The following is a 16,752-nucleotide window of genomic DNA, read 5'->3' on the forward strand; positions in this document are numbered from 1 at the left end:
AGTCACTTTGAGTTCACAGTTTGTTGATGATGTTGCAGCTTTGTCTGCATTGCCCCCTGCGCCCCCTGCGCCCCCTGCGCCCCCTGCGCCCCCTGCGCCCCCTGCGGCCCCTATGGCTCCTGCAGCCCCTGTGGCCCCTACGGCCCCTGCGCCCCCTGCGCCCCCTGCAGCCCCTGTGGCCCCTACGGCCCCTGTGGCTCCTGTGGCCCCTACGGCCCCTGTGCCTCCTGTGGCCCCTTCGGCCCCTGCGGCCCCTCCTCTCAGCAGGCCTGTGCATTGATCCACACATGTCTGCGAGCTGCAGAAAGCTCACAGACACCGGTCTCCCCCTCGTCTCCCCTTAATTTCCTGATAACCTGTTAATTTTATTGTTTTTCACTCACACTACACGATTACTGCAACAACTCAAATCACTTAATGCATTGTTATTGAGGCCAGGCACACGCTGGGCTCCTTTAGCAAAAATGACTGTTGATATTGCTTTTAATTAAGCAATCCACTACAAGACTATTAACATGCTGCTAGATTAACTGCTTCCAAGCTGAGGTTATCCTCCTCTTAATGCCCTTTCCATGGGAGATAATCCCTGCTAACTTGGATTGGAGGCTACAATGAGATAAGCAGCGAGTATGAAGAGATGAAGGAGAACCTGTGCGACCTGAACGATGATTGTTTTTCTCTTCCTGCTGCAATTTGCTTAATTTGGGTGTTAGTGACAGGCAGCGTGTCACGGACCCTGAAGGCAGCACTGATCCTGCACACACACAGATGGATTATTGATAACTTCCACCGTCTCTGTGGGATCGGTCTGCTTCTCTGTCCCGAAACCATCAAACGTGATCAACAGAAGTCCTAATCAGCACAAATACACATTCGAACTGGTTTTGTCTCTTTCTGGGTCTTTGCCGCTGTTCAAAGTCTTGACTCAAACTAATCGAACTAGAGCTGCTGAGTTTCTGCGTTCCCTCTGTTTCTTTTTCCATCCTGAGGATTTATTCCGTTCAGGGTTTTGCCTCTTCCTCCTTGTCTCTTACTTGTCACCTGGTTTTCGTCTGCTGCTCTTCAGACTGTTTGTTGGTTTGGTGCCGACTGCTGCTGGAACGCTGCTTCATGTTGTCTGGACCCTCAGTGAACCTGATTCTGAATGACAACAGGTTCCTAGGTGTGTCTGCGTCTGGGTCCAAACCTGAAATGCAAATACGGACAAAGGTCCGGATGAGTCCGCAGAGTTCAACTGGTGTGAAGTTGGATGGAGAAAGATGGGGTCAAAGGTCAGTCTCTGTCTGTTGAACCCAACACAGTCTTTCTCCTGATCAGCCACGCTGTGATCCGGGGCTCCTCATATTTCACGGGATCGTTTTCCGTCTGAATGAACGATGATGTTAAAACTGTTTTCTGCTGCTCGGCGTTTTGTCCGTTTGTGTTTATGTTGAACCATCAGGGCCACCGTAGCTCCGTCGGACCTGGTTTGGGAAATGATGAGGTTGTTAAATAGGAAGAAATCCGGCTGCAGATACAACATCAAGAATTGGACCCCCCCCCCCACAATAAGCAGAGCACCCTCACTCCTGCTGCAGGATTTACTGCACCTTCAGACGTTTGAGCAGATTAGGAGCTGAGGGATTACGGAGCGGGCGTCGAGGAAACACAGAAAGTCTCACTGGGTGGGACATTATGGCGGTCCTGGTTCTTCTGTGCTGATTCTGGTTTCTCTGTGCTGGTTCTGGTTCTTCTGTGCTGGTTCTGGTTTCTCTGTGCTGGTTCTGGTTCTTCTGTGCTGGTTCTGGTTTCTCTGTGCTGGTTTCGGTTCTTTTGTGCTGGTTCTGGTTCCTCTGTGAAGGTTCTGGTTCTGGTTCTGCTAGTGGTTCTAATAATATCGATAATTACTGCAGCTGCTGTGAAGCGGACCTCTTCAGGTGTTTACCCTCCTCTCAGTTGTTTAGTTCTGACTGTGACTTTTGTTCTAGGTTCTGATCCGTCCGCTCGTTGGGACGTAAGCTTCATCGTTCGAGACGTTTCAAATAGTTTTTTCTTCATTCTCTCCTCGGTTCTCCTCCGAGTTTTTCTTTTCGACAGTTACTCCTGAGAAACTGAACTCCGGTTTCTGTTAGAACCCACTGAGAGTTTCCAGCAGCATTGCACGACGCACTAAGGTTGGACAGTTCCTCTCAGCCACTTCAGATGTTTAATGCTTGATGTGGAAGACGCGCTCGCTCGGACTCTGGAGGTCAGGACAGGACAGGCCGTGCATGGAGGGTGGAGCTGGTTTCAGAGTCGGGGGTCAAAGGTTGAAGGTGTCGTGATGTGTTAAACTGTAAATCTGTGCAGGGTCAACGTCAGGAGACTCCCAGTTAGCTATTCTAATGTTTAACCCCCACCTCCACCTGCTCCACCAGCTTGGAGCTGTTAAATTAGCCTGTTGCTCAGCACGCGTTGGCATCGGGTAGAACGTCGGCGTAGAACCGTCCCAGACCCCCGAGTGTGTACAGTGGTCCGGTTTAATCATTAGCCATTAGTGCTAATGGCAGCAGACAGGCGGGAGCTTTCTCTGGATGTTTGTCTGGCTTGGCCTCATGTACTTTAAAGGCTGAGATTACAAAATGTAAATGAGGATTGGGGGTGTGAGGGGGGGCGCAGACCTCATATAAGAGTATATGGTCCAGACTTCCAGACATGGACTCCGGTTTAATTTAAAAAGTTTAATCCCGACCCAGGAGCTGTTTACATCACTGAATTAGGTTAATCTAACCGGCCTATTTGCATAAATGTGCATTTATGAATAATTAGTGGGCCACGGGAGGTGGTGACCTGGGGGTGGAGGGGGTGTGGACGCGTGGCCAGACTATTGTTGCCGTTGACAGCGATGAACAATAGAGCAGCGGAAACAATGAACAACAAACCGGGGGAGCTGCAGCCGTCTGCTATCGCTTACAGGGGCAGGAGCAGGCGCACGCACCAGCAGCAGGTCGTTAATGTCATTACAGCTGCTGCTTTAATTGGTCTCATTAACTTTGAAGGCCGCAGGTTTCAGGAAAAGAGCTGAAATAAGTGAACACGGTGATGATGCATGTGTTCACAGTTATGGACCCTTTAATTGACAACATCAACATATTAAAAGTTATTTAGAACTGGACTAAATTAGCTGCATCTTCTGCTCCTCACGTCACTGAACCTTTCCATAAATAAGAGGTTTGGTATCTTTTCTTTATCCACATGTCTCAGTGACAGATGACAGACTGTTTCTCCTCCAACAGTCGCTCCTGAATATCTCAGTGACTGTTTCTCTGTGGAGAAGCTGCTGCTCCTTATATGAAACGCCCTTCAGTCCCTGGCGGGTTGAAACTGCTCTCGGGGGAAACCCACCTCTTCTGAATGTGTCCAGAACAATCAATGAACCCATCAGTGTTTCAGTCAGCTGCTGCACACGGAGGGAGGAACGTTTAATAAATGCGTCGAGGAAACAAAGAGGAGAAGCAGTCCCCTTGTGTACTGTGTTTCAGCATCAACCACCTGATGCAAGTGGTTCTTTCAGTTACTGTCACTGTTTGTCTCTGTGTTAACAGCCAGAAAACTCGGTTTTCTTCCAGCACAGAGAGTTCACATCATCTTTAATGAGTTATTTAATTAATTTATATTAGTTCAGAAAGAGTCCGTCATCAAAACATGAGTTTAAATGTGTGTTCGATTAGATTAGACGGAGAATAAACCACACAGCTGATCTTCCCTCGCTCTACTCACCTGGATCCATTCAGCACCTTCATCAGATCTGTCACAGGGAACTGTTCTCCTCGTGTGTTTGGTGGTAAAAAGAGTTCAGTCCACCCTTATGTTTCCCGCAGTCAAGAACAGACCATCGGGGACGAGGCCCTGCACAGACGTCCCACCAGCCGGAGGAAACATCTCCGCCTCCTTTGAGTAAGACTTTTACTTTGCAGTTTAAAGTTCACCTGAACCTGAGCTTCCCTGGATCACACTCTGACATGTGAACTCACTTTACACACCACAGCTTCCTGTTTCTAAATCCTCCTCAGACTGCTGGACCCTGCTGTCCACGTTCTCTCCGAACTAGAACCACGGAGCTGAGGTCACGAGTTTAACCTGATCTGTGATTAGTGACGGTGACAGTGGTTCAACACACACAGCAGACAAATTAATTACAAAAACTGAAATAAACAATAACCAAATGAAGGATGGAGATAAACTCTGGAGCAGGATAAAACGAAAGAATAAAAGACCTTAATCTGAAGATTATTCAGAGCCACATAATCAATCAGCTCCCTCTTCATGTCGTGGTAATCCACGGTGTTTTCAAATTGAACATAAGTTTCTGTGGTGAACATTAATCCAACCTCAGCAGCTTCTTTTCAGCCCAAACCGACTGATTCTGTGAAAACCTGAAACACTGACGACTCTGTTGGTTGTCAATGAGCGACCTGGAGACTGGACTGGAGACCGGACTGTAGACTGTACACTGATCTGTAGACCGGAATGTGGTTGATGATATAATGATAATAATAATAATAATAATAATAATAATAATAATAATAATAATAATAATAATAATAATAATAATAATAATAATAATAATAATTTTTATTATATATTATTATTATTGATGTGGTGATGATGATATAATAATAATAATAATAATAAATTGTATATAGTAGTAATAATAATAAATTGTATTATATATTATTATTATTGATGTGGTGATGATGATATAATTACAATATTAATACTAAATTGTATATAGTAATAATATAATAATAATGATAAATTGTATATAGTAATAATAATAGTAATAATAATAATAAATTGTATTATATATTATTATTATTATTAATGTGGTAATATAATTATAATATTAATAATAAATTGTATATAATAATTATTATTATTATTATTATCATCTCCTTTAAAACTGATTTTCTTTGAATGAGTGCAGAGGTAACGATCTTGGCTCTGAACACATAAACATAAACTGGATCATCAAATCCAGTTTAACAAACACTAAACCAACACTGTTATTTGAAATGTCATCACATCAGTCAAGATCAACAGGTGATTCATGTCTCCATACACCATCACCTGGACGACCTTCATCGACACCTGCTCTCCTCTTCTTCCTCTTCTTCTTCTTCTGGACTTGAATTTCAGTTTAGTGTTCATGTTCATTGGATTCTGTTCAAACTCGTGGAAGAGCTGGTTGAAGGTCGACTTCACCGATGAGAACCGACATTCTGACACGAATCTTTAGTTTTAGAGGAACCGACAGTTTGATGTAGGGTTAGGGTTAGGGTGTCTCCACCGACTGACTCTGTTCTTCTCTGCACAGTGTGACCGTGCAGAACCGAGGTGACTGAGCTGGTCCAGCAGCAACGTCAACGTGGACAAACTCGGAGACAAGGGGCCCCTGGGACTCGTAGACGGCCCCCGGCCTGTGTCTCTCTGTAGTTTGCTATCTCTCAGCTCTTTGCTCACTTGTTTGTCTGCAGTTATTGTTCTGCTCATTAATCCCCTCTAATCAGTGTCTGCGCTGCTGCTGCTCTCTGTGACCAAATGTTCACGTTCAATTCACTCATCACTTCAAGTCAAAGATGCTGAGTCGGTGTAAAAAAGTGACAGTTCACCAGCGAGTGTTTCCAGAAGCTGCAGATGTGAAGCTGCTTGTGATAAAGTCAGTCTGGAATCAGAGGGCAGAAGGTAAAATGATCAACTGGTCTGAAAAAGCAATTAGAGGAATCAGCTTATCAGAGATAATTAAAGCAAATTGAGATTCTCCTTTAATCTGCCTGTTTTCTTTTTGACTTCAGTATTTCACTGGAATCAGAGATTAAAGATTATAACTGGTTAAAGGGCAGAAAATGAGACGCTGTCCGTGTTTGTGTTCGGACTTTTAATCTGCAGCATAAAGAAAAACATCAGAACAATCACATCATCTTGTTTAATCTTTGTTTAACGACTCTGATGTTTCAGCTCTGTAGGAAGAAATAAAGACGAACACACGACATGATGTTCATATTGTACACAGTAATGAAAATCAGCAGAGTTTCATTAATCACCTTTTTCTTATTGTCTGCTCATTGGAGCGTTTGAACTGATTCAGTCTTTTTAAATCTCTGTTTCATTTCATTTAGTTTATCTGTTGTATTTTTACTTGTGTGTGTGTGTGTGTGTGTGTGTGTGTGTGTGTGTGGTTGAGATGATGATGAGGAACATGTATCTGACTACACAGTATCCGCTACATACTGCGTGTATAAATACACAGGTTGTAGTATCTGGTGATATCTGGTGAGTCTCTCCTCCTCTTCCTCCTCTGATCAAAGATCAGCTACAGAAATGAAAAACTGCTCCTCCTCCTCCTCTGCACAAAATCCTGATCGGATTGAAATAAAATTGGTGGCAATTAATCCTCTGGGATTGAAGGAGAAAAGACGGACCCCCCCACACCGACCCCCACCCTCCCATCTCTGCAGCTCTCACTTCTGATTGGACGTTACCCTGATCCCGGGACACCGCAGCCCGATAAATGGAGCCCGCCACCCGGACTGTCCCGGTCTGTCCATCCTCATCCTCAGAGTCCAGATCAGCACCATGACGGGCCGGGAGGAGATCAGCGAAGAGAAGCCCAAGGTCAAGATGTTATCTCCGGGATTTGGGATCGATAAGTCCCGGCTGCACGGCTCCGGGTTCCGCTCCAAAGGCTTCGCCATCACCGACCTGCTGGGCCTAGAGTCGGACCTGCAGGGGCGGCAGCAGCCCGGCGGCCCCCCGGGTTCCGGCCTGTCTGCGGCGGCCTCCGGGCCCGGGGCAGAGCCGCAGGGAGCAGGCGGAGGCCTCGGTGGGTTCTCCTTCCCGGGGGGGTCGCTGCCCCTCGGCCTCGGCTTCCTGTGCAGCCTGGCGGCCCAGCAGCCAGCCGGAGCGCCCTGCTTCCTGCCGGGACACCTGCCGCTGCTGCAGGCCAGGGCCGACAGCCACTACCTGCAGAACCTGGAGGCCCAGAGGGACGCCTACTCCGGTACGGCTCGGCTCGGCGCGGCTCGGCTCGGCTCGGTTTTATTCTTTATTATTTTTCCAGGGTGTTTGGTCTTTACTCTTTCCACGACATATGGTGCTGGGTCCGGGTCTGGGTCTGGACCTGTCCGGCTCCGTTTCCTCTGAAACTAAATTCACTTTAAATGGTTTTCTTTTTCTGAGTCCAGTTCATGTGGTCTGGCTCGGACCGGACCGGGTTTCCTAAAGAAACGTTCTGAAGTTTTTAAAAATTTCGTTTTATTGGATTTCTTTGTCTTTGTTTATAAATTAAAAACATTTCTTTTTCTTTTTTCAAATGGTTCGGATCAATAAACATTTGAAATAATAGCGGATTGATTCATGAAACTGAACTTGTTTCTTTTTAATAACCACATAAAGAAAGTTCTACTGGTTTTATTGTTTGTGTTTGTTCATTGATTATTTGTTTGTTTGTTTGTTTGTTTGTGTCTCCTGCAGATGAAGAAAGTCTCTCTGACAGAAACGAGTCCAAATCTTCTGGAAACTCACAGAAGAGAAAGAAACGGAGACACAGGTGAGAAATTAAAAAACAGCTAATAAGTCTGTCAGTCTATATAGAAATGAATGAGGAAGTTCAATTATAGGCCTATGTACATTTAGAAATAATAATAGTTAATTCTAATTAGAATTAAGGACAAACACTGCTTTATATAGTTTCTATCTATATAATATTTCATGCAACATATAGTATAATAATTTATAGGTTATTGTGAAATGTAAAATGTGAGATTATTATATATCAGATTTTTTTTTTAACTAAACTTATCTTTTAAAGGTAAAATTAAAAATGTTAAAAATGCAGCAACATGAGAAATATAAATATAAATAAGTAAAATGTGACTCCTCCACAGAAAATGCATCTTTTTTATTCAGTGCTCTTAAATAAAGACAGAAACGGTCGCAGTATTTCTGCTGCAAGCTGCTGTCTGCAGGTTCAGATGTGTCAGTGTGTGATGTTGTGTTGTGGCTGCAGGACGGTGTTCACCTCCCACCAGCTAGAGGAGCTGGAGAAAGCTTTTCAGGAAGCTCATTACCCCGACGTCTACGCCCGTGAGATGCTCGCCATGAAGACCGAGCTGCCCGAGGACAGGATCCAGGTGAGAACGGGCTGAGTCTCATCAGTCTGTGTTGTTACACAGATTATTGAGATGTAGACACTGACAGGAGGACTGAACATGAGCCTGTGCCCTAACATACAGACTTTAAAATACATTCTGGAGGAAGTGGTTCTCAACATGAGGGTCAGGGGCCATTCAACAGGTCAGAGGAGAGTTTTGAAAGGTCACAACATAATTAGAGAAAGTAAATAGACGAAGCTGAAGCTTCCAGCTGCTGTCCCTGGTCTTTATCACTCAGTTCAGAACTGCAGTCTGTTGGTTGTTGCCCTTCTTGAATCTCTGCGTGTTGCTGGATTTTTCCAGGTGTGGTTTCAGAACCGGCGGGCGAAGTGGCGGAAGCGGGAGAAGTGTTGGGGTCGCAGCAGCGTCATGGCGGAGTACGGCCTGTACGGGGCCATGGTGCGACACTCCATCCCGCTGCCCGAGTCCATCCTCAACTCCGCCAAGAACGGCATGATGGGATCCTGCGCCCCCTGGCTGCTCGGTGAGCCGCATGCACGTCAGTGCCACTCACACGCACCACACCCTGCATCAACACACAGGGTTTATCCACGTGTGTGTATACACCAGTTACTGCAGCTCCCAGTACATTATGTGACCAACACTGACCCACAAGGCTTTTCCCCAAACACAATCAAGAAGCAGGGCCCCATCTAGTAGGGGCCAAAAGGGGGCAGGTGCCCCCTCTTCACTGCAGGGCTAGACCCCCCCAGGTCCCTCAAATTGGATTTGTACATCTAGAGTTTAGCTGTGGACCTCAGGATGTGTTTTTATTGTCTGTTCATATCATTTCCATCCAATGACTAAAAGACTAAAAACTCACATTGAGTCATTTAATAATTACTGTGAAGTCACATTTTACAAACACTTTACAAACAGGCGCTTCTCATAATTTCACATTTCAATATCTGTATCTGAATCACACAGACTGGACTGAATCCGTCTTTCTCTGTCCTCACAGGAATGCACAAGAAGTCTCTCGAAATGGCCAAAAAGTGTTCCAGCACTCCAGAGTCGGACTCAACTCGCTCTGACTCGTTCTGCGACACCTCAGAGCGACGGGGTGCTGGCGGAGAGACCCGGGAGGAGGAGCGTGAGGTGGGGGAGGAGGACGACGAGCTGCTGGAGGAAGAGGAGGAGATGGAGGAGGAGGTGGCCATCGACCTGTCCAGTTCTTCCAAACAGCAGCAGCAGGTGGAGGAGGGCGGAGCTTCGATAAAGTCCTCACCACGACGTCAGAGCGGCGGAGAAGAACGCAGCTGAAGCGCGGATACGCAGGACTGACAGACATTTGATTGGCTGTTCTCTCAGGGAGCACAGCCAATGAGTGGACAGCCATTTGTTAATATGCAAAGTTAAAATATTAGCAGGCTGCTGTTAATATAAAAGAGAACATTAGTGTACTACTAGTACTCATTGGTGTGCTAGTAAATGTTAGCAGGCTAAAATGACACAACATTGAAGCTGTTCTCGAAGAGTGGGACTGAGAATCAGGTCTTTTCTACAGGACGTGAACTGTTTGAGAAGGATTTTAATGACAACGTCTCTGTCTGTTTATTATTGGATTGTAAAAAGAGTTTTATATTGGTGTTTTTGGAAAATAAGATGCTATTTAATGTTCTATTCCTGTTTTGTGTTTTATAGTCTGCCAAGCACTAATCAGCCTGACTGAAGCGCTGTGAATGAATGTAATTTAAATGTCCTATTTAAAAAAGTCTGCTTATTATTATCCTATTTATGTACAGCAGCAAGTTCAGCAAAATGGGGAATAAAAAACGAATTATTTTTTGGAATTTTTGGATTTGTCATTCATCATCATCAACAAACATCAGTATAGTTATTTTTCATTAGGTTTAGCATATGATTAATATGAAGAAGTATTAACCAGACAAATGAAATAGTTAGACCCCTTCATTTTATGAAGTTGTAAACTTAATGTAATATGGTGAAAATTCCAAATTTTGACCATCAATCTACACATATATTGAGGGTGAAACACAAATGTATTAAAAATCCACAACTGAAATTTCTTCAGACTGTGGTTAGGGAGTATGGATAAATACGTTTTTATATTGAGGATACACATCTTTTGTGTAAAACACAATACCTTTGCTTTCTCTTGATATTTTCCTTGACGTCTGCTCCAATCTGTATTTGTACAAGTGAAAATAAATTGATGTAACTCAACAACTACAATAACAACGATATAAAATTAAAAAATATGACAATAATTATCGTGCTTAATGACGTAATAGAGCAGGTTATTTACGTTAGAAACCATCAGCCGTGGGATAAGTCAACTGCGTCACTTCCGCTCACCCGGATTAGCCGTCTTAGCCGTTTGTTTGCTAAGCTAACCTGCTGCTTAGTGCAGGAATTCTTCACCATGGTAAATTTAAGCCGTTTCAGAAATGAAGTCACACTCATCGTGAATAACCTGGCCAAGGCGGTGGTGACGGAGATCTTTACGGCGGCGGAGAAAGTTTCTTTAAATAAACAAAATCCCGAAACGGAGGTAAACTGTTACGGCTAACGGTGGCTAACAGCTAGCTGGGTTTAACTCATTCGGATACAGGAAGTGTTTTGGTGGCGTCAGATTAAATAATAAGAAACAAGTCCACAGCTACCGCCACACACCGAACTCCATTTAAAAATACTCTAATTTAAACATTTCATCTTTCTTTTTGCAACCTATCTACAGTTATACCGTATCCTAACAAAACGCTCACACTTTAAGCGTTTAAAATCTTTTTATTATATTAAAATAATTTGTGTATGAAAAGTATCATAGAAATAAAATTTGACTACAATATGCAGAATTCTCAGAATTATTATTTTTTTAAATGCAAGGATTCCATTTCAAAAGTTTTATTTTGTTAACTTAGAGACATGAGATAAAACAAATAGGTGACTTACAGTGATTTACAACCATGGATGAGGCACACAGACTCTGTGGCGGCTGTTTGCATAAAATATAAAAACAAAAGATGCCACACTGAGATGAGGAAACTTGAGGTCTGGTCTTATCTGTGCTGTTCTTTGCAGGTTTGCAGATAGACACAATTTGAAAGCATGAGGATGGAGCTTTTGGTTTCATAAAGGTGTCTTGCTGTATTTCATATAATTGATTATGTTGCTGCAGGAGAGACTTGGTGCTCTGGTGGATGGTTTGTGTGTGGAAGCTGTGGAGAGAATCATGATGAAGATGGTTGAGCTGTCTGCAGAGAGACCGGAGGAAACAGATCCTCGCCAGTCTGATGAGGGCAGTGAGGGTCTGATGAAGACAGGAGGTGAGACAGAGAAGTGGTTTTTGGTGTCAAAGGAAATTTATTTTTGGAGCTCATTTAAAAACGAGGTGTAGACTGTCACAGAGAGGAGGCACTAACCAGAGCATTCCAGCGGTCCTCTCTAGGTGACTGTTTCCCTACTGTCATCTACCTGGTACAGAGCAGTTCAGGTTGAATGAGAGTGGTGCTCAGTGAAAACATAATTGAACATGATAAAATGTAGAAGCAGCTGCACTATGTAAAGAGTTAGTTATGAAGACATTAGAGTCATAGGCAGAAAAATATAAAAATAAAATCCTACAGGAAACAGCTGCCATCACCTGTTGCCAGGTCCCAGCTCCTCCTGCTGTGGCTGCTGTTTTCCAGTATTTCTGAGAGACTCGCTGGATGATGCAGCCGTTTGACAGACTGAACCTGTCTTCTCTGTATCTTCTGTGTGTTTCAGGGGAGGACTGTAGAGGCCAGTGCTCCCCCACTGAAAAGACCTACATCCTGGTTTATGGGGTCAGTGAGTGAATCCACAGTAAGCGAGTGAAGACACTGAACCACGTGAACATCGTTGACTGTTTTTTGTCTTACAGAGCGCTGCTGCTGACTCCAGCTGTCTGCTGGTGTCACTGCAGAATGATGCTCAAACTACCAGTAAGTCTATCTACCTGCTTTATGATTCTGCATTGAAATTGCATAGATCCTACACCATCATAAGCATTTTATACTTCTGTGCTGGTGTTTTTGTGACACCGTGCTGAGCTTCTTCATCACCAGAAGGAGTGTTTTTTTCTGCTTACCACAAACAGACTGAAACTCATGTTGGAGTTGGAGCTCACAGCTGTTGAGGAGCAGTTTATTTTATTTTTCAGCGGCTTTCATCTTGTCCCTTCAGGGGTCGCCACAGCGGAACCTGTTCTGCATTTTTATTTGGCATGTGTTTTTACGCTAGATGCCTTTCCTGTCCCAACCCTCCTGTTTTTTTATCCGGGCTCAAGACCGGCAACAGGGTCGCCCGTGATGGCTGGGTGGGTCCAGAGCTGGTGGGATGGAAGGAAAACCTGTGGCCTACTATATTCTCACCAATGCTCTAGCACTGAGCCACCAGGCCCCCTCTATTTTCCTAAAATTACAGTAACTCAGAAAAACAAACACCAAACACAGCCACTGTAGTGCAGGGATCACACCTATACAGAGCCGCGGCTGCAGGGACGCTGTAGATTTGATGCAGAAGAACAAATCAAGCGTTGTACTTGAGATTTCTTCTTCTTCTTTCCTCTCATCTTTGGTTTCCTTGTGTGCACCTTAATTCTGAAGTTGGCCTGAATATAAGGGAAGTTTCAGTTTGATTTGGTTTTACGAGCTAATCTCACAGGATTGAGTACAAGTATTTGTGCAGGAACCAGTCTAAACTTCTGATGTGTGCACTTCATGAGCTGTATTAGATGTTAAGATACAGAGGGATAATAAAAAGTGCACCTGTGTGCGTCCTATCTGCACAGGTGAAGGTGCACTAGTTCCAGCAGCTCCATGTATCAGTTTAGATCTTTACTGGAGTAACTGTGGTTACAACGGATGTTCACAGATGTTGACCCCGACTAACATCTGCGCTTTTGTTTGTAGGTGAAGGTAAAACCAGCTCCACTGATGCAGCAGAACTTCCCTCCCCCCGCCCCCCTCAGGCAGACTTCTCTGACCACGAGTACGCTCGACCGTCCTCTTCACCGCTCACCACCAATGGGGAAGGTGGAGCCTCTGCAGCTCGCAGCAGGAAGAGGAAGAAAGACGCAGACGCAGCGACTGCAGGGACAGAAACTCACTATGCCTGCTCACAGTGTGGCATGCTGTTTCCAAACCCTGAGCGTCTCTCTGACCACCAGAACAAGTCTCACCCGGTGTGCTCGGTGTGTGGGACGCTGTTCACCGGTGTCCTGAAGCTCCGTGAACACGAGAGCAAAGAACACGGGCTGCTGCCGTACACCTGCGACTACTGCTCGAAGAGGTTCAACCATAAGGCTCATCGAGACCTGCACGTTAAAGCTCGGCACACTGGAGAGAAGACCTGCCACTGTGACATCTGCGGCAAAGGATACTCCTCCGTCAGTGTGCTGAAAACACACAGGATGACTCACTTCGAGAAGACCTTCATCTGCGACGTCTGTGGGAAGAGCTTCTATCACGCCTGCCACCTGACGCGCCACAAACTTGTGCACCAGGAAGTCCGTCCATACCAGTGCTCCACCTGCGGAAAGGGCTTCACCCAGGCTGCCAACCTGCACAGCCACCAGATGATCCACACTGGAGACAGGCAGCTCTGCTTCATCTGCGGCAAGAGCTACCGCTGCCTGAAGAACCACGTCATCAGCAAACACTCGCACGAGCTTCCAGCTGACGAGCTGCCGACCAGAAACACCATCATCACCTGTGAGGTCTGCGGCAAGAAGTTCCCCAACCCGTCGCAGTTTAAAGTCCACCAGAGGAGCCACACCGGGGAGAAGCCATTCCACTGCGAAATCTGTGGTAAGAGTTACCGTCTGAAGGAGCTGCTGAGAGACCACATGTACACACACACCGGAGAGAAGCCATACAGGTGTTCTCTCTGCTCCAAGACCTTCAACTTGGCCACCAGCTTCATGAGACACCGCAGCATCCACAGCGGAGCGATGCCGTACAGCTGCCATGACTGCGGGAAACATTTCCGCCTGCTCACCTTCCTCAAGGCTCACCTGCAGACCAAAGCTCACTTGAAGCAGACTCAGCACAGTCAGACCGTCTCCTCTGACATCTGATACTGATCTGAAGCCAAGGTTACAATCATTAATGGACAAAAGTATGTGAACATCTAAGAATCTGCTGCTGTAAAGGCCTCCAGTCTTCTGCTTCGAGCTGTGGTGCTTCCTGAGTCACATACCAGAGCATCAGACAGGTCAAACACAGATGCTGGGTGAGGAGGCCTGGATCATGTTGGATGAGCTTAAGGTCAGGGAAACAGCCCTTAATGCAGCTGGATTTATGCAAATTGTCATTTTGAAGCAGGAAAGAGACAAACTCAGAGTTGTGACACAGATCTGAAAGATTTGTGTTTATCTGATTACTGGGACCTACAGAGCAGACAATAAAAGTAAAATCAAATGAGCTTAAACAGATTAAGTGTTTATTCTGTTAGCAAACTGTTTTGCTGACTTTGTTTTAAATACTGTACTCCTTTATACTGTCCGACAACAGAATATAAAACTTGATTTTAGGTTAGAGTGGTCAGTGAAGATTATCTGTGTGAGAAACTGCTGCAGTCAGTAACTCTGACACAGGTTGGACACATGTTTAAATCTGACCTGTGGTCTGCAGGAAAACAGACCAAAACAATTATTGTTATCTACAGATTAAAGTCTGTGATGAAAACACAGCAACCAGTAACAACACCCTGAGGAGGGGGAAACCTTTGTTACTGTCTTATGTTGGTTAAAAGAGCAGTTCGTCATTTGCACACTGGTTGGCTTTTCATGCTCATGTCTGCGTGCAGCTTTGTGTGAAGCTCAGCTCTGTCCAAACTCTGAATCCACCTTCAAAACCACTGAACTCCCTGATTCTGGTCCTGTGTTAAAATCTTTACACAGATTATAATCCAGTTTTAGGAAGTTGTGTTTGTGATGAGCACAACATTTCCCTGCAGTTTGGATGTAGAAAGGTTTGTTATTGTGAAGATAAAGCATGATTTCGGTATTAAAGTATAGACGGATTAATAAGATCATAATGTTATGATTCAGTACTGTTGTTTGCTCCAGCTGCAGTTTTAGCATTGGTCACACAAACAAACAAAGCAGAAAACATCCAAACTAATCTGATCCAGCACTAAATTAATCTACTTAAAGGGTTAAACTGCGACAACAAACAGGTTCCTAAAGTGGCCGCAGCAGATCCACTGTTGGTTTAAAGGATCGTTTCATGTTGTCCTGTGATGGTTCCAAAAGCTGATGAAACCTCTTTATCAGCTGACTTATTGATCTGATTGTTTTTAACTGTTTTCTGCTGCACATTTTCCTGTCTTGATAAGATGGACCTTTGACCTTAATGAACCGGTTTTAGTCCTTTCAGGTCTGATTGTGGAAACTCTGACTTCGTAACAGCAGAAGTGAAACGTCACTTTGTACGGAGACCCCTACCTCCACTTCAGTACAACATTTAACATGTTGATTGGTATTGATCTTTATAAAATCTGAAAGTAGAACATTTGTAAATCCAGGTGAGGGCTGGTTTTCAGCTGGACTTCCAGCTTCTAATTAGCTGAACACACCTGATCTGCAGAGCTGCAACAGGCCAGTGGCCTTGAGTTCCAGGATTGGTTACACCTGATCCAGGTGTACAGGTCAGGCTGCAGCTCCGGTGTTGACCTACAAATGGCAGCAGTCTTCAGGTAACTCAGTTGAATGTTGACAGTTTCAGTATACTAATTCTAGTACTGTAATCGAGTACAAGTTGAGGTACTTGTACTTTATTTTATTCTTTACTCGCCTACAGTTATCTTACAGATGTAAATTAAAAGAATGAAAACATTAATACATCTAAAATAATCCATAAAGTACTTATTCTATATGAGGAGTACTTTTTCTTTTGGTATTTTATTTAGCTGACAAATTATTGGACCCCTTCTGATTTCTACTCTGTGTATCTCTAATTAAAAAGTTTCAGATCTTCAACCTGAGCAAACAATAAAATACACCTTTTTTTTTACATACTTATACTTTACCTCGATAATACTTTTGTACTTTTACTTTGTGCGCCTGATCCGACCACAAATATCTTGTGAAACTTGTTTTGTTTATAGTTTCCTCTGCTGATGTTGTGTCATTGGACGTTTACAGCAGTACACTCAGTTATCACAGTAGAATTAGAGCTCATTGATTTTCACCTGAAATAACAGTAACTTCTGTGAATATTGGATTTCAATCAATTCCACCTGAACTGGATGTTCCCATGAAAAAGAAATCAATGACCTGAAGAAAACAAAAAGGCTCCACAATCCAAAAATGAAAATGAATAACACAGTGGAAATATAAGGTGAGGATGTAAAGATACGGACAAATATGTAGAACAGGTTTTTCCAAAAACATACCTTATTTTCATAAATTGTGATAAAATACAATATATAGAAATAAGACAATAAAAAATAAATATCAAATATAAAAAAGGTCATCAGGTCTTTAGTTCAACCTTCAGTGACGTTTTATTAAGACACAAATGAGCTGCAAGTTTCATTGGTTCTATAATAAAAGAAATGGAATAAAGTAACGTGAGTTGTTGGGAAGTGT

The 16,752-nt window shown here is 44.1% G+C and overlaps 3 protein-coding genes and 1 long non-coding RNA gene across 5 annotated transcripts in view; 3 read left to right on the top strand and 1 right to left on the bottom strand.

Annotated features, from left to right (window-relative positions):
• LOC113158462 (cyclin-dependent kinase inhibitor 1C-like) overlaps nt 1-280 on the top strand; it is a 69,735-nt gene extending 69,455 nt beyond the window's left edge. Inside the window, exon 4 of the mRNA XM_026354381.1 lies at nt 39-280. Coding sequence (XP_026210166.1) covers nt 39-280 — 242 coding nt within the window. The remainder of the gene's footprint in view (nt 1-38) is intronic.
• A 4,640-nt stretch (nt 281-4,920) lies between these two features.
• LOC113158599 lies at nt 4,921-10,571 on the bottom strand. Its single transcript, XR_003298579.1, has 3 exons — nt 10,441-10,571; nt 10,279-10,319; nt 4,921-5,683 (listed from the first exon to the last, which is right to left on the bottom strand). It is a non-coding gene; the product is annotated as an uncharacterized LOC113158599 (long non-coding RNA).
• vsx1 (visual system homeobox 1 homolog, chx10-like) lies at nt 6,595-9,466 on the top strand. Its single transcript, XM_026354623.1, has 5 exons — nt 6,595-7,018; nt 7,492-7,567; nt 8,027-8,150; nt 8,475-8,655; nt 9,133-9,466. Exons 1-5 carry the CDS (start codon nt 6,595-6,597, stop codon nt 9,432-9,434), a joined length of 1,107 nt encoding a protein of 368 aa, XP_026210408.1. The 3' UTR covers nt 9,435-9,466.
• LOC113158594 (zinc finger protein 227-like) lies at nt 10,448-16,576 on the top strand. 2 transcript variants are annotated; one of them, XM_026354620.1, is made up of 5 exons: nt 10,448-10,686; nt 11,314-11,461; nt 11,904-11,962; nt 12,040-12,100; nt 13,070-16,576. In XM_026354620.1, exons 1-5 carry the CDS (start codon nt 10,558-10,560, stop codon nt 14,233-14,235), a joined length of 1,563 nt encoding a protein of 520 aa, XP_026210405.1. In that variant the 5' UTR covers nt 10,448-10,557; the 3' UTR covers nt 14,236-16,576. The 2 variants fall into 2 exon arrangements, with proteins under 2 accessions (XP_026210405.1, XP_026210406.1); XM_026354621.1 differs by lacking the exon at nt 10,448-10,686 and adding an exon at nt 10,969-11,216.
• The last annotated feature ends 176 nt before the right edge of the window (nt 16,577-16,752 follow it).

The sequence above is a fragment of the Anabas testudineus genome, chromosome 15, assembly GCF_900324465.2.
Source record: "Anabas testudineus chromosome 15, fAnaTes1.2, whole genome shotgun sequence".
NCBI lineage: Eukaryota > Metazoa > Chordata > Actinopteri > Anabantiformes > Anabantidae > Anabas > Anabas testudineus.